The following is an 18608-nucleotide window of genomic DNA, read 5'->3' on the forward strand; positions in this document are numbered from 1 at the left end:
CTAGCATGTTTCATGTTGGATAAAATAGACAACTGTTTTTAATAATTTTGTTTTGTGAGCTGAATGGTTTACAGTTTATGTACAGTCTATCTGAATAAGAGATTACAAAGACTTTCATTATACTTCTAGTCGGATTATTATACCATTGCTGCTGTTTAAGGTTTTTTTTTGTTTTTTTTTTGTTTTTTTAGATAAACCACCAATGTTATAATCAAGTTAAACCAGAGTTTGTTTGTTTGTTTGTTTGTTTGTTTGATTATTTATTTATTTATTTATTTATTTATCTACCTAACTCATGACCCCATCTTTGGGGCATTCAGAAGAGTTTAATGAATTGTGTTCAGATATCAACAGGATGAGCTTGTAAAGTCCCTTTCCCCTCAGATCATTTCACACACCTCCAGAGCTGGATAGAGATTTCTTGTAAATGCCTCCGCTTCGTAGAATCTCATTTACATATTCATACGTCGCCAGTCCTAAGGCATAGTGATTGGACGCCTGCGCGTTGCGCTGGCCAATCCGCTCTCATGACATTCTCCGTTCTTCACTTGAGAGGGTGTCTATTATAAATAAAGCGGCGAGGATAGTTGTGAATGTGAATTATATATTCCTCATCAACCCGCTGTAACGACTTTAACGTTAAGTAAGAGTGTAAAAGATGAATCCGGGTGGTCGCAGACTAAAACAGTGGCTTATAGAACAGATCAACAGTAACATATATAATGGACTGCTATGGGAGGATGAGAACCGCACCATGTTCAGAATACCCTGGAAACATGCGGGAAAACAAGACTACAACCAGGAGGTGGATGCGTCCATCTTCAAAGTAAGCATTTAATTTATTATATATATGTTGCTACTACTACTATTACTACTACTACTAATATTATTTCTGTTGTTGTCGCTGTTTGATAAAAGTATATACTTTTGTAATATGAAGATATTACGATTAAGATTCTGTTTATTTAGATAATTTATTTAGACAATGGCATATGATATGCAAAAGTTTGACACGAACATTGCATCTAACTTAAATGTGCAATGCTTTATTTTAATAGACAGTTACCTCTGCTGAGATTTTGTCACAGTTTGGCATTGCTAACTTTCACCCTCGTGCAAGCCTATTTTTACAGCAGTTATCCAGTAATTAGTAATTATGTAGTTATAATTTATTTATAATTAACTTAATTATAATTTATTACTAAATTCATTTTAACTAAATTATATTTTATATTGTTGTTACATTAATGATGTCTTTTGCCTGCTTGTCTGTTCTAAAATACAATGAAATGTGCACTGTATTCAGCCCCTCAGTTACTTTATAAGTCTATTTTTTTTTTTTTAAGTAATTCAGATTTTGTGGTAGTGTCTGACTAAGCATGTGTTTTCACAGGCGTGGGCGATATTTAAAGGGAAGTTTAAGGAGGGGGATAAAGCTGAACCAGCAACATGGAAGACCAGATTGCGCTGTGCACTCAACAAGAGCCCAGATTTTGAGGAAGTTACTGACCGATCCCAGCTTGACATCTCTGAGCCTTACAAAGTGTACCGGATTGTGCCAGAGGAGGAACAGAAGTGTACGTGTGTGCTTTGTGTTATTTCTAATATTTCTTGGAAAAGAAAAACAGAGACAAATTCTTATGCAGACATTCATTAATAGAAGTTCAGTTACTCTCCAGAGTGAATATTATGTAATGTCATGTAAGTCGTGTCATTTTATGTAATGTCTTTCTAAATTTAGTTAATTAGTGGCATTATATTTTATTTTGTAGTGGGTAAAGGCACAGTCTCTGCTCTTTCCGGCTGCAGCACTGATACTGAAATGGGCTGCTCACCAAACCTGGATGAACTTCTTAAAGAGGTATTGCTATTTATCCACCTGTTAACTGCTCAGTTTTCCCTCAGAATATTGACGGTATTGAGGGGAATGAAGATTTAATGTGGATTGTGGCAATATTTGACTGATGACTTATTACTACATAATCTGTGTGTGCAGTCATCAAATGATGAATACATAGGCATCCTGAAGCGTAGTCATTCTCCCCTTGATGAAAGAAGTAACATGCCTTCAGTGCAGGAATGGTGGCAGCAGGGATCTCAGAATGGTACAACTGTTTATGACTTTTAATATTTTAAGAATGTTTAAGAAGATAAAAGTAATTTTAACATGAGTACTTTCTTGATTTCTTAAACATGAGTGGATGAAAACTGTGTTTTCAAAATAATACATGGAAAATACAAAAATAACTTGGCTGCAAATGTATGTGCTACATGGCCAGCACGAGGCTGACTAACTTCCGTCAGAGTTTCTTTCTTTCTTGCTTGTAGTGGTAGGTGCTTATATCTTGTGAATGTCATTTTGTGTTAATGCTTATGTGTTTTTTGTATATTCACAGCTGCTGTTGTTCAACAAGATCCTGCAGGTACATTCAATGCTGGTATGTCATTTCTGCTGTGTATGAACAGTATATTCGGTTGTGTTGTGAGTTTATTTATTTTATAGTTGACTTGAAAAGTCATAGAAAACCCTGGGAACCCTGTTTTAATTCCTTAAATTTTCACTTGTGCATGAATGGGACAGTTAACCACACATTTCCCCATCTCCAGCGTTCTCTCAGATGATGATTTGTTTCTACTATGGAGGTCGGCTGGTGGGCAGCACGGTTACCACTCATCCAGAGGGCTGCCGTATCTCCCCCTGCCAGCCCCCTCTGGCTAACAGCTTCTTGTATGGACCAGACAGCCTCCAGAACATCCACTTCCCATCTGCTGATATCATTGAGAACGAGCGCCAGCGTCACGTCACCCGTAAACTTTTCAGTCATTTGGAGCGTGGCGTACTGCTGCGTGCTAACAGAGAGGGCATTTTTATTAAGCGTCTGTGCCAGAGCAGAGTGTTCTGGAGTGGCCAGGACCCTCAGTACAACCCCAACCCTTGCAAACTAGAGCGAGATGCTGTGGTAAAGATCTTTGACACTGCCAGGTTCTTGCAAGGTAAACAAACATCTTCCCAGACATAGTATAACTCCAGACTTTCTTTTTTTTGTGAATGCCTGTTTCAGTACAAGACTGCTGTAATACAGATCACAATTGCAATTTACTGAATAAAATCAAGTGTCAGTATATAAGGTATTTAAAGGTCATTAATAAAATTTTCATTATACTAAGTAACTTATTACTAAATTATTTTTCATGTATGAGTTCTGTTTATTTATTGAACTATTATTGAAGTGCAATTTACCTGATTTTATTAATTATGTATTAATTATCAATGGATAAGATGTATATGGAAATAAGAGGGGGGGGTTTTGTTGGTGGGTTTTTTTTTTTCCTGCAGGACTGCAATTATATCAGGAAGGTCATTATCAGCCTCCAGAGCCCACTGTCACACTCTGTTTTGGGGAAGAGTTTCTTGATTTCAGCACTGTCAAGAGCAAATTAATCATTGTGCAGGTAATGTAAAATATATGATATTCACAAACATTACTGATCTCATTTAGTGTATTCTGCATTCATGATATTAAAATCTTTGTTTTATGTTTAAATGTTATATTTGTGGGAACAAACACTTTACAATAAGGTTCCGCTTGTTAACAAGATTTAAACAAATTAGGTATCATGAACAGTGAACAATACTTTTACAGCATTTAGTATTAATGCTACTTTCTACATATCTTCATAGATTGTTAATTGTATAAATCGGTTTTTAATATAGTATGAATGAACATGAATAAACAATAGTAGATTTATAAAAGAACATTAACCTACATTAATGATGTAAAAAGTTGTTCACACTAATTAACTTATTAAACCTTGTTGTAAACCATGAAAATGGGAACTTTCTTAATATGAATTCCATTTATTAGTTTACTCACAGACAATAAATTTTTTTTTTTTTTTTTTTTTTTATGTAGATTCTTTTCATATTTTTGTTAATATTCTTAATAACCTGAATTGAAAACACTATGAAACAGCAATAACCTAATGCTTTGTCCAAACAGATCACAGCATTGAACTGTCAGCAGTTGGTGGATGCAGTGACCGCCCGGCGATCACAGTTCAGCAGTGGGAATCTGGAAATCTCAGATGACATGGCCAGTGATCAGATGGCTCGAATATATCAGGATCTATGCAGCTACCCAGTTCCCCAACGAGCCACCTGTTTCAGGGACAACCTGCCGATTCCAGTCTGAGGCAGATCTCTGAGCCATCTATTTCTCAAAGAATGAGTCAGTTCACATTGTAAAAGAGATGCTTTTACAGTTTTATTACATAAAAAAAAAAAAAAAAAAGATTGATCTTTATGCCATGTATAGCATTCTGTTCTCTCAGGGCAGAAATAGTATATGACAGAAGGTTTTCAATGTTCTCAGGGATAATGTACTCATTTGTTAGAATAAATTTCTTTGTCTTTGTCTATTTTTTTATTTTTTATTTTTTTTGTCCAAAACATTTGAACTTTATGTTATTTGTAGAACTGTTATTTTTTACTATTCACTGTAAAGTTGATAGGTTTTACTATCCTTAATTTACATATACTCTTTTTAAGAAATATAATTGGTTGGAGTTGAATGCAGACTAAATGTCAAATGAGAAATCTGTGAATAATTAAAGAAATTTAAAATAAGTAGGTTGTCTGGCTATTGATTTTAATGTTCTGAGACCAACTATATTTCTGTCATGATGATACTCTGAAAGAATAATGTGGTAATATACATACCATTGTTAATGTATTTGGTCAAGATTTGCTACATTGAATACATTCACAGACATGCTGCTGTAAGCATGTAAGACATACTGCTGCTGCACATATAACAGCATGGGACACAGTTAAACTGGAAGCTAACCAGTGTTGGGCAGTAACACATTACTTAGTAACATGTTACTGTAATTTGATTACTTTTTTAGTAACAGAGTAATTTTATTCGTTACAATTTTCAAGAAAGTAATTAGAGTATAGTTACATGCTGAGGTCTCTATACATTACTGATGCGTTATATTGCTGGCAGAATGCAGTGTTTTATAATCTAGAGATTGTGAAAAGGATTTAGCACATGCACTGTCAAGTCAAGTGACAGTGGATTAAAGACCTGCTCCCACAAGACCCGACGCAACAGAGTGCAGCGCAGGACAAGACTTGATAGGTGAGTGCAGACACTCTTGTGTGTGCAGTATGCGGGAGAATAAAATGATTCACGGGACTCCCGGAAAATAGAAATGTCTAAACATAAAATAGCTAAAACAAACAAACATTGTTATTCATCTATTGCAAAAAAGCAAAATTCACTAATATAAAATATAAATGATTAACCGGTGCAAGCGTATGCAGGGTTTTATTTAGGCTATATACATGTTTGCAGTGTTGAGCATTGCAGTGTTGAAATTTGTGTGCATATTAATCCTCGCATTATAACACATGAATTGTAGACATTATGAAAGATTCATTATGCATATACTTATTGTGTTATAACAGAGATTTGTGAGACTGCAATGAACTGAGATGTCTTTTAGAGAGTATAAATGCAGCGCTCTTTGCTGGCATTCTGCCATGCCAAACCTTGCTGCAAACCTCAGAAATCTTGCTGCATATCTCATACATACCTGCACGTATACATATGAATCTCGGTACACACATAGATCACACTGAGCTAAACAAATTTAGCACTGCATTTCATAGGAAGTCAACTATTCAGGGTTTTGTGAAAAGTGCATGCTGTGGAATTTATGATACTCCTCCTAGGGGTCAATAACACACAGTCAACATAATGTCAAGACATTGGGGATGCAAAATTGCAAAGAGATTTCTGATATCTCAAATGTTTTGGCTGTGGCGTGGCGACACATTTATAGCAAGAAATAAGAAACAGGAAGTGTCTAATAACGTTTGCATACATTGTCTGATTTTGATCAATCTTCAGCCATTTGTTTGGTGTATGAGGGTGATCACATAGATGTGACTATTAAGAGTCAAAGTTATAGCACCACCAGCTGGCAGCAGGGAGTGTGTCATTTTCAAAATGCTTTGAAATCAGCCTCTTATTTTACTTGATTTTCTTCAAATTTCATCAGAATAATGTCAAAACATGATATTTCTTGATATCTTAATAGTGTTGCCATAGCAACGTCTCAAACTTGAATATTCTTTTCATGTATTTTTGAGGCACTTAACATGCTTAGAATTTCATGAAGCTTGACATACACACATCAGTATTGATGAGAGTTAGACACTGGCAAAAACTTAATAAATGGGCGTGGAAGAGACACTCTATAGCAGGGGTGCCCAACCCTGCTCCTGGCGATCGACTGTCCTGCAAAGTTCAGCTCCAACCCTAATCAAACACACCTGAAGCAACTAATTAAGGTCTTCAGGCTCACTTAAAAATTAAAGGCAGGTGTGTTTGATTAGGGTCGAAGCTAAACAATGCAGGACAGTCGATCGCCAGGAGCAGGGTTGGGCACCCCTGCTCTATAGCATCACCTTTTGACAAAAGTGAGGGGATTAGTTTTAGCTACAGTCACCAGACTTAGTACATACACTCACCTAAAGGATTATTAGGAACACCTGTTCAATTTCTCTTTAATGCAATTATCTAATCAACTAATCACATGGCAGTTGCTTCAATGCATTTAGGGGTGTGGTCCTGGTCAAGACAATCTCCTGTCCCAAACTGAATGTCAGAATGGGAAAGAAAGGTGATTTCAGCAATTTTGAGCGTGGCATGGTTGTTGGTGCCAGACAGGCTGGTCTGAGTATTTCACAATCTGCTCAGTTACTGGGATTTTCATGCATAACCATTTCTAGGGTTTACAAAGAATGGTGTGAAAAGGGAAAAACATCCAGTATGTGGCAGGCCTGTGGGCGAAAATGCCTTGTTGATGCTAGAGGTCAGAGGAGAATGGGCCGACTGATTCAAGCTGATAGAAGAGCAACTTTGACTGAAATAACCACTCGTTACAACCGAGGTATGCAGCAAAGCATTTGTGAAGCCACAACATGCACAACCTTGAGGCGGATGGGCTACAACAGCAGAAGACCCCACCGGGTACCACTCATCTCCACTACAAATAGGAAAAAGAGGCTACAATTTGCACGAGCTCACCAAAATTGGACAGTTGAAGACTGGAAAAATGTTGCCTGGTCTGATGAGTTGCTTTCTGTTGAGACATTCAGATGGTAGAGTCAGAATTGGGCGTAAACAGAATGAGAACATGGATCCATCATGCCTTGTTACCACTGTGCAGACTGGTGGTGGTGGTGTAATGGTGTGGGGGATGTTTTCTTGGCACCCCTTAGTGCCAATTGGGCATCGTTTAAATGCCACGGCCTACCTGAGCATTGTTTCTGACCATGTCCATCCCTTTATGACCACCATGTACCCATCCTCTGATCGCTACTTCCAGCAGGATAATGCACTATGTCACAAAGCTCGAATCATTTCAAATTGGTTTCTTGAACATGACAATGAGTTCACTGTACTAAAATGGCCCCCACAGTCACCATATCTCAACCCAATAGAGCATCTTTGGGATGTGGTGGAACAGGAGCTTCGTGCCCTGGATGTTTATCCCACAAATCTCCATCAACTGCAAGATGCTATCCTATCAATATGGGCCAACATTTCTAAAGAATGCTTTCAGCACCTTGTTGAATCAATGCCACGTAGAATTAAGGCAGTTCTGAAGGCGAAAGGGGGTCAAACACAGTATTAGTATGGTGTTCCTAATAATCCTTTAGGTGAGTGTATATTGTTCTCATCAAGCTGGACAACTTTCTAATTTACATCCATTAGCTAAGACCAACAGGAAGTCAGCTATTTTGGTTTGAATGTGGATTTTAATGCATACATATCCTAAGAGAATCAATAAATTCACACCAAACTTTGTCAGCATGGTGCCAAGATAATGAAGATGCTAAATTGCAAATGGATTTTGGATATCTTAAATTGGTAAAAAGGAAAGTTATTTTCTTATATCTTTAAAGTGCTTTATCCAAAATAATAATAATAATAATAATAATAATAAAGTCATTGTGAGGAAACATGCTTAGTTTCATGAATTTACAATGATCTATGACTAAAACAAAAATTTAAAACTATTAGACATTTCAGCTGCTATAATATTCATCAAATTCTTTATAGAACATAAAAAGACAACAAGGTCTCATTTGTTAACATTAGTTAATGCTTATCTTTTTTAATGTTAGTTAATAAAAATGTTTGTGTTCATGTTAATTCACAGTGCGTAAACTAATGTTAACAGATAAAACTTTAAATTTTAATACTGTATTAGTAAGTTTTGAACTTAATATTATGTAACATTAATAAATGCTATATACAGATGGTAGACAACCAAAATGGGTACTACCGCCGCAGGGCGCAGCGTTAACTGCAAGTCAGCCGCGTGTTAAATTCATTCGCGAAACTACCGCCAGGTGGACACAAAGGGACGGATTGCGAACTGAATGTAAATGTAATGAGATAAAAGGAGGATGTAAAACAACAATAACATTATGATATAACATTGTACCATCTTTAAAAACCATTAAAAAATGTACAGTGAGTTCATTTCAAAATGTAGGATAGTCTTAGGCTACAGTCTACTCATCAAAAATTAAAAGAAAGACCTTTACACAAAGGATCTTATGCTTGCTATTGTTATTAAACAGTCATTAAATATAAGGCCTATATATGGATAAAAAGCTAAATGTTTTCATTTCGGTTCATTCTTGGTATAAAAAAAATCCTTCAGGTTCCATTTGCAGATCGAAATGAGAACGGTCCAGCATTTAGCAATAATTATTATTAATTCTGTTATTATTCGTGATTTTTCAAACTGACACTTTGCATTTTTGAATTATGCCTTTACTGTGTGACCAAAAATTTTGTATTTTCTGTTTCAGCTCTTTGATCGCGCTGGTGCCTCACGCACATTCATTGGAAACAGTAGTCGTTCACTGTGCCATCCAGCGCGAGCAGCGGTCCACTTAGGCATATTTTTGTTAGTTATGATTTTTTATTTTTCTTTCCGTCGATACTGAAACACGCGTGAACTACAAAGCCTATTTTTCCTAATGAATAATAGTTAAGCTTGAAATAGGCAACATCACGAATATGGAAACGTTTGGATTTCTCCCGAATGAGAGCCCAACCTTACCTTATGGTTCGCTTTATATTATTATTCATTTATTTTTTGTTTGTTTGTTTATAGTTAAGCCTATATTATTATATACTGCAATTTTATTTATCCATTAGAATTATATATTTGTAATTATTGTTCTGTTCTGATAAAATTGTTAAATTTAAAGGATTTGTTGTAAAGTGAAGAGAACTAAAAATATCCTGTTGGCACATTATAACATTATTAGGCCAGCCGTTATTATTTCTGAATGTAATAAAATGCAACTTATACATGACTATATATATTTTTTTCCGCTCACAAACTTAATTTATTTTTTAGCCTGTTTTAAAAAATAAATAAATAAATAAAATAACATGCAGAAAACGAAAATAGGCGATTAATCGGTTAAAATTTGTTACTGTGGGGTAATTATAATTATTATATACTTAGGAACAGAGTCTGGGCCTAAGCTAGGCTATCCAGGTTTTTTATTTTTTTTTATTTTCATTGCATCTGAAAATGACTTTGTGCAGCACATTCACTTCGCACACTCAACCTGCCTCGCACGTTGCTCAGCTGTGGACCATTTAAAAATGTTTGATATAAAGGTTGATGTCCCATTTTATACAGGAATTGTTCATTAAAAAAAAAAAAAAAATCGAATTATATTGTTAGTTCTAATTATATTGTTAACACAAGTTCATTTAGGTTATTTAACATGCACTGTGACATTTTACCCTTTTTAACTTATAAACTCCTTGAGATTTTAAATTCAGTTTAATAGTGTTGAAGTTCAAGTTTTTTAAAAAAAGTTTTAAATGCTTAAATTATTTCTATGAATTAATAATATGTTATCAGGTTTTAATTGCTTAAATTATTTATATGAATTAATAATATGTTATCATGTTTATTCTTGTAGAAAATAAGTGTTTATTCTTTAAGAAAATAAGGGAAAAAATAAGGGACGATCCAAATATTATTCATATTTGTTTTGCTTCACCTATTTATGTAAGCTACAATTATTTAAAAAAAAAACAAAAAAAAAAAACAATGTAATTAAAAGTGCCATCGGCCTGAGTAAATTTTACCATTATAGAATTGTGACTTTTTATAGGTTAGTGATTTAGGAGGTGAAAATACTGTGAAATTACAAATGGTATGGGATTTTTAAGCATAACAACTGAAGGTCTATGAAACGTTAGCCAATAAAGCATTTTTTTTTAAACAATGGCACTTAAAGTTTTGAACTAAAATATATTTCAACCATATAGCCTGTGAATAAACAAAATGCATACTTTTCAATGAAAGAACACTGAGAGTTTGCTTCTGGTGTTTGGATTTGTACTTCAGTATAATGAGCTCCAAGTTTAGGAATAACCAACACGGGTTTTTTTCTCTCTCTCTCTCTCCATTTAACTCTCTATATAACAGCATTAACTTACAAAGAAATACATCTTCATTCAGGTAGACTGAATGTTTTTCTGTCTTGCTAAATGGGCTCATGATCAGTAAGTTGTATTCGCTCAAACTGATTTAGTTAAATCAAAACTTGTCAGTTATCGCGAGTCCCGCGCGCTGTGAAGCGGGAGCAGCTGATGGAGGACTCCGCTTGGTCTTAAAGCCTCCCGCAAACGCTACGTTCACAAATAACAATGATTTTCGTAAAATAATAATTAATTATCAATTGATAATTTGTTATTATTATGGGCTTGTGAAAACAATAATATGGGCTGCGGGAAAATAATGAATAAAAAGAGTAGGGCTGCTGTGAGTGCAGGCATGTTTCACCCCAGTAGCTAACATGACAACACACTGTTCTTTACAGCCAAAAAACAGACCGAGTTCAGTCCAGCTGGAGGGGGTTGGGGGGTAGTTTTGTATAGCTTGTGGGGGTTGATATAAATGTGTGAATCTCTTGGTCTTTCATCTGGACAGTGTCTTATGAGGTTATCAAACTTGCAGAACAGGTTTAGATAGGACTCGTCATTTTGGTTTTAGGGCAACTTAGAAGAAAGGTTTTGATCCACTTCAAATGTTGACTACTGTATAGCACAATATAGTTTATTAGTTATTATAACTTCAGAGGAAGTTTCCTTAACTCAAAAAAAAAAAAAAAAAATTCGCAAACTGTTGCGTTAATTTTATTTTGTTTCGTCTAAACAATATTTTTTTTTAGACTATGAAATATAAATTCTCACAGAATGTAGCCTTTTCATAACCATATGGAACCATCTCTTTATGTTTTTCTAAACCCCAAACAGAGTCCAGACATCAGTATGATCCGTCTATGATGTTTTATAAGCTTTTTTAGATTTGGGAATATATGCGTTACAGACATGACAAAAAAAAGACAAAAAAAAAAAAAACATTTTGGAGTTTTTGGAGACATTATTATTATAATTATTATTATTTTTTTTTTGTAGCCTATTTACAATGCACAAACCAGAAGCAACAATATCTGCAGAGAAGGGTTGGCCATTCTCAAAAAAAAATATATCAATTTTATTTCAATTTTCTGTTTTTGTGTTTCAGAGGAAAAATCAGTGTTAAAGCATCTCTCCATTACAGACCGTTCTGAAAGAAGCATTTATGCAAACGCGTATAAAATGCTTTAAAAACTTTAACAAAGATGTCTAAAGGGTATTTAATAGGTCTGCCTCCCATGTAAGATTTTTCTAGTTACTAGTCGTTCATTTTGTCATTATTCAACTAATCGCAGGTTTATATTACATTTACATCTATAATCCATAATGAGCCTTAATATATTCCGCGCTCAAGCACATGCATTAAGTTTTCCCCAAAGCACAGGCAGAAGTAGCCTAATAATTGTAAAAAAGGAGACATTTTAATTATTTATTAATAAACAAATGTTTTCTTGTCGACTGCAAGATGAAATTCACAGTGCTGACTCTCTCCACATGAACGCGGCTTTAAAGAGAAATACAACCTTCACAGTTAATCCTTTCGTTCTGAATTGATTCGTTTAAAAGACATTTCAAGCTTTCTGTAGATATATTTATCATGTATATGAGACACCACAATTTTAAGTTAATTCATTATCAGGAAAAATTCAAGTGATCTAGAGGGCGCCTCCCTGTCCTGCATGCGCATTAATAATTTTCGCACAAACACTTAAATATGAATAATTATTCACATTTTTGCATATGCATTACAACGTAAATTATTTTTTACATGCAATTATCCAAAATAAAACCAAACAAGATTTGTAATGAAGATAAAACAAATGAGAATAAATGCTGCGCGTGCACTCAGCATCACTCGCGCCGCGCAAATCTTGCACGCAGACATTTTAAATACATGCATTTAAATGCGGCTGCAATTTTTTTTTTTTTTTTACTTAAATTCTATGTAAGCAAGTAACGGCGGCTCCCTTTAAAATCACTGAAGTTGTCTATTAATGAAGCTCTTTTTTACATCATTTGCACTTTGGTGATTATAATGAGAGAACTTTGAGATGAGAGTTTAATCGTGAGGACATTTTATTAATCAGTCCATTCTTTAGAATTTCAATGATTTAGCTAATTCGTGCAGGTTTAATTTATTCGTTTCTTGTTTTAATTAGGCCTAAATAATGGGAAAGAAATTATACAGTGCCTCACGTTTTACTAAAATAAGGAAAATAATTTATAAAACACGCAACAATTTCTTAATCAGTGTACAGACAAATATAGCTATTTTCCCAAGAAGTTGTCTGTCAAAATAAAGGACAGGTAACGAATAACAAAAATGCATGTTGTTTTATTAAAGGCATTTTAAAATATAAATTAAAATATAGGCCTAATATATGAGAATATTGACATTTTGCATATAAATCCATGTAGCCTAGCTCACTAAAATAGGCTACAACTTTTAATGCTACGATGCAAAGTAAACCACAATTTATTTTGAATAATATAACACATAATTCATATTATATAAATAATACTGCACACCTATTAAATGTGTCAAATCTAAAATATGGTGTAATACTGTGTAGCTTAGAGAAAATATAAGCACAGGCTCAGGCACAGGCTTGACATTTATCCTGCTTGAATTCGTTCTAAGAAATGCACATAACTTCATAAGTACCAAACTTTCATCTGTGAATATTAAATATTTTAACTATAGTGTTTTTCTTTCATTTTCCCTGACTGCAGCCGTCAAATGTAACACATCAGCGAGGCAAAACTGACGTCTATTTGCGAAAATGTGCTTTGATGCACTTGTTTGAAAACTTGTGATTAAAGCCCCACTCAGCGGTCAAAAGCTGCAAATGCACTTTACAGACGCCGCGGCGGCGGTACGAGCGGCGGTAGAAGTAACGTTTTGGATGTCCATCTACTGTAATTATTGTTCATGTTAACTAATATAGCTCATGTTAACAAATGAGAACTTGTTGCAAAGTGTTACCAATGTTTTATATATTGTTCTCTCTCTCTCTCTACACCACCCCAAAACACAAAAAAATCTCTGTGTGGGTGTGTGTGGGTGCATGCTGGGAGTGAGTGTGGACAGAGCGGGTTGGCGTGGGTGAGAATATCTCTCTGTTCGAGTGAGATTTCTTTATTTTTCTTTTGAACTACATTCTTTTCTGTTAGTCACAGGTTTAGTTAAGGTCTTATTTGGGGATAATGGGGTTGGAGGTGGAAGATTTCTCACAGTTAACACTCAGGCATTGTTTTAAATGCATGCCCGATGCCGAATCTAAGCATTAATGGCAAAGATTACACTATTTTTATTAGTTCAGAGTCGATAAGATGCTTTGTTTGCAGTGATTTTGGACACATTAGACAAACTTGCCCGGATCAAGGCAGGCCAGCAGATGCGGAGAACAGCGAGAGGGCAGCTGGCGTGGATGTTGCTGCGGCCGCTGGGGTGTGAGAACCCCTTTGATAAGCTTGACAAATCCAAGCGGTACCATCTTAAAAAGCTTCTTAGTGATGTTAGAAGTTCCTTGAATGTACAAGGGAAAAAGTTAGTATGGCTTGGTTACCTAATAAATACTCATTTATCACTATTTTAAGGTGGCTGTGAATCCAAAATGTATTTGCACACATGTGAGGAGTGATCCAGTTTTGTATTTTGTCTTCTTTGCAGCTGTAAAACCAGCAAAGAACATTCTCTTCTTTAATGAACTTATACAGGAGTTAGAATCGTCACTGAGAATACATTAACATGGATTAGACATGTAATCAAGTTGTAGTAAAAAGGATAAAACAGAATTCACATGTGTCCATAGGTTGACAACAATTGAACATTCCCATAACGTGGAGAAAAGTACAGAAATGGCAGTTATAGGTCGATTGCAGTTTCATTTTAAACCTCTTGTAAGGAGTTATGTATGCTCTATGGATGACTTTGAAATGGATAAGACGATGAGCCAAGTTTTTAGAAGTTAGGATTAGATTAAACCACATCCTCCCCAGTTGACCGATAAATCAAAATCTGTTAATTCATGATTCCATATATGTTTAGTAGCAGTAGCATACTGTGGGGTTTCAGTCAGGGCCATCAGTAAGCAACTGTAAACTACATATCCTTACACATCTATCTTACACATCTCTGTAACAGCTAACGCTGTCATATGCATATAATTCACATATTATGCCGCACACAGGCTTTTACCAACAATGACAGCTGATCAACAATTTCAACAATAGGCTAGATGGGTGTGGGTTAAATTCAGAGTAAATTTCCCTACATGGATCAGTAAAAGTAATCCGCCAATAGACGGGTCACTATGAACATTCCCGTCACTCTAAAATGACGACGTGTCCACAGCAGCAAAACTGTACAAATGCTGGACATCCACACACCACCACACAGTATTTTCAAACAACATGTACACCTCCATAACAATGTGCATGACTTAATACTCTTCAAATCATAAAGCACTCACCTGTCACTTGTATATGAAGTCTGTGCGTCTGTCATTCCATGTCCCTTTACTCATATTAAAAAAAAATAAACATGGCCAAATAACTTGTTGTGCTCAGTGCTAGCTGTTAGCCACTCATAGTTGCAATTTTTAAAATGGTGCACAAAACTGTTGTTAGCGAATTCAGTTTCAGTGGGTACGGAAAGTATTCAGACCCCCTTAAATTTTTCACTCTTTGTTATATTGCAGCCATTTGCTAAAATCATTTAAGTTCATTAAAGAAAAACTGAAATATCACATGGTCCTAAGTATTCAGACCCTTTGCTGTGACACTCATATATTTAACTCAGGTGCTGTCCATTTCTTCTGATCATCCTTGAGATGGTTCTACACCTTCATTTGAGTCCAGCTGTGTTTGATTATAGTGATTGGACTTGATTAGGAAAGCCACACACCTGTCTATATAAGACCTTACAGCTCACAGTGCATGTCAGAGCAAATGAGAATCATGAGGTCAAAGGAACTGCCTGAAGAGCTCAGAGACAGAATTGTGGCAAGGCACAGATCTGGCCAAGGTTAAAAAAAAAAAAAAAAAAAAAAAAAAAAAAAAAATCCTGCTGCACTTAAGGTTCCTAAGAGCACAGTGGCCTACATAATCCTTAAATGGAAGACGTTTGAGATGACCAGAACCCTTCCTAGAGCTGGCCGTCCGGCCAAACTAAGCTATTGGGGGAGAAGAGCCTTGGTGAGAGAGGCTGTGGGGGTGTTTTTCAGCTGCAGGGACAGGACGACTGGTTGAAATCGAGGAAAAGATGAATGCGGCCAAGGGATATCCTGGACGAAAACCTTCTCCAGAGTGCTCAGGACCTCAGACTGGGCCAAAGGTTCACCTTCCAACAAGACAATGACCCTAAGCACACAGTAAAATAATGAAGTAGTGGCTTCACAACAACTCTGTGACTGTTCTTGAATGGCCCAGCCAGAGCCCTGACTTAAACCCAATTGAGCATCTCTGGAGAGACCTGAAAATGGCTGTCCACCAACGTTTACCATCCAACCTGACAGTACTGGAGAGGATCTGCAAGGAGGAATGGCAGGTGTGAAAAACTTGTTGCATCTTTCTCAAACAGACTCATGGCTGTATTAGATCAAAAGGGTGCTTCTACTAAATACTGACCAAAGGATTTGAATACTTAGGACCATGTGATATTTCAGTTTTTCTTTTTTAATAAATCTGCAAAAATGTCAACAATTCTGTTTTTCTGTCTATATGGGGTGCTTTGGTTACATTAAGCCTGTTATTAAGAAACCACAACTAGATCCTAGTGAACTGGCAAATTACAGACCCATTTCAAATCTTCCATTTATGTCTAAAGTTTTAGAAAAAGTTGTGTCTGCTCAATTGTTCTCCTTTCTGCAAAAAAAATTATCAATTAAAGAATTTCAGTCGGGTTTCCGGCCCCATCATAGCACAGAAACTGCACTTGTTAAAATTACAAATGACTTGCTTCTTGTGTCAGACCAAGGCTGCATCTCATTGCTAGTTTTACTTGATCTTAGTGCTGCGTTCAACACCATAGATCACAACATACTCATAGATAGATTACAAAACTATACAGGTATCCAAGGGCAGGCTTTAAGATGGTTTAGATCCTACCTGACCGATCGCTACCACTTTGTTAATTTTAATGGGGAGTCATCTCATTTATCACCAGTAAAATATGGAGTGCCACAAGGATCTGTTCTAGGTCCTCTACTATTTTTAATATACATGTTGCCCCTTGGTAATATCATTAGAAAATACGGGATTAGTTTCCACTGTTATGCTGATGATACTCAACTATATATCTCAATGAGACCAGATGAAACTTTTAAATTATCTAAGTTAACAGAGTGTGTTAAAAATGTAAAAGATTGGATGACCAATAATTTTCTCCTATTAAATTCAGATAAGACAGAGATATTACTTACTGGACCAAAAAACATTACACAGAATCTCATAGATTACAATTTGCAATTAGACGGATGTACTGTTACTTCCTCTACAGTCAAAAATCTGGGTGTTATATTAGACAGTAACTTGTCTTTTGAAAATCATATTTCCCATGTTACAAAAACAGCATTCTTCCATCTTAGAAACATTGCCAAGCTACGAAACATGCTACCTGTTTCTGATGCAGAAAAGCTAGTTCATGCATTCATGACCTCTAGACTGGACTATTGTAATGCACTGCTAGGTGGTTGTCCTGCATCCTGAATAAACAAGCTACAGGTAGTCCAATATGCAGCGGCTAGAGTCCTTACCGGGTCAAGAAAATATGGTCATATTACCCCAATTTTACATTCTCTGCACTGGCTACCTATTAAGTTCCATATCAGTTACAAAATATTATTACTTACTTATAAGGCCCTATATGGTTTAGCTCCTGCGTACCTAACTAGTCTTCTACCATGCTACAATCCATCATGCTCCCTAAGGTCACAAAATGCTGGACTTTTGGTAGTACCTAGGATAGCAAAGTCCACTAAAGGAGGTAGAGCTTGGCTCCCAAACTCTGGAATAGCCTTACTGATAATGTTTGGGGTTCAGACACACTGTCTCTGTTTAAATCTAGATTAAAAACACACCTCTTTGGCCAAGCATTCAAATAATGCATCTCGTAATTTTGGACTGCAAATATATCTGATCAAATGCGCATTATTATTCTTTTGCTTGGGTTAAACTAATTAATTTTACTTGGCTGGAACAGCAGCTACGCTAATTATGTCTCTATTTGTTTCTCTGTTTTGCCACGGGATTTACATCCTGTGATAACTAGGATTTACACAAACTCCAGTCTGGATCCAGAACACCTGAGAAGAGATGATGCCAACCCCTTAGAGGACATCAGGTGATGCTAACCAAGAGACAACATACAGAACTACCACATTTTGCTATAAGTTTGATTGCATAATTGCTGTTATATAGTGTTAATCGTCTGTTTGTTTACGTCTTTTATTGATTTTTCCGAACATTTCTGCAGTATGCACATAAACTATCACCACTGATAAGCTACTACTAAATATTGTAGAAACTTAATTTTCTGTAAAGTTGCTTTGCAATGATTTGTATCGTAAAAAGTGCTATACAAATAAACTTGAATTGAATTGAATACAATTCATCCTCTCCTATAGTAGAGAATGAGTGGAATTGTTCCTCACGTGATCTATATCACACTATCTGATGCAATACTGTAGCTGACGGCTGCATGTTTACAATTTTATCTCAAATAGTATCGATCTTGGAAGTAAAGTAGTTCATAAGTCATTACTGCTGTGCTTTTGGGAAATGTCAACGCCTGTTGATGCTTTATTTTTCATTAATTTAGCCACTGTATTGAATAAATACCTGGGGTTATGTTTGTTTTCTTCTAAAAGAGATGAAAAGTAATCAGATCTAGCAGTTTTTAATGCTTTTCTGTAGGATAGGTTACTTTCCTGCCAAGCAATACGGAATACCTCTAATTTTGTTTTCCTCCAGCTGCGCTTCACTTTCCAGATACAGTAGTTAAGTGAATGGAAGGGTCAGGCTATTTTGAGTCATGGCTCTAGTGTCAGTGCAGGTGTTGCTATA

General features: G+C 35.7%; 1 protein-coding gene across 2 annotated transcripts; it reads left to right on the forward strand.

Annotated features, from left to right (window-relative positions):
- Window positions 1–542: 542 nt before the first annotated feature.
- Window positions 543–4627, forward strand: LOC109049429 (interferon regulatory factor 8-like). 2 transcript variants are annotated; one of them, XM_042754086.1, is made up of 8 exons: window positions 543–826; window positions 1394–1577; window positions 1773–1861; window positions 1997–2105; window positions 2397–2423; window positions 2608–2994; window positions 3338–3453; window positions 4002–4627. In XM_042754086.1, exons 1-8 carry the CDS (start codon window positions 659–661, stop codon window positions 4191–4193), a joined length of 1272 nt encoding a protein of 423 aa, XP_042610020.1. In that variant the 5' UTR covers window positions 543–658; the 3' UTR covers window positions 4194–4627. The 2 variants fall into 2 exon arrangements, with proteins under 2 accessions (XP_042610020.1, XP_042610019.1); XM_042754085.1 differs by having other exon boundaries at window positions 544–826; window positions 2397–2438.
- The last annotated feature ends 13981 nt before the right edge of the window (window positions 4628–18608 follow it).

Source organism: Cyprinus carpio, unplaced genomic scaffold, assembly GCF_018340385.1.
Source record: "Cyprinus carpio isolate SPL01 unplaced genomic scaffold, ASM1834038v1 S000006456, whole genome shotgun sequence".
NCBI classification, from domain to species: Eukaryota; Metazoa; Chordata; class Actinopteri; order Cypriniformes; family Cyprinidae; genus Cyprinus; species Cyprinus carpio.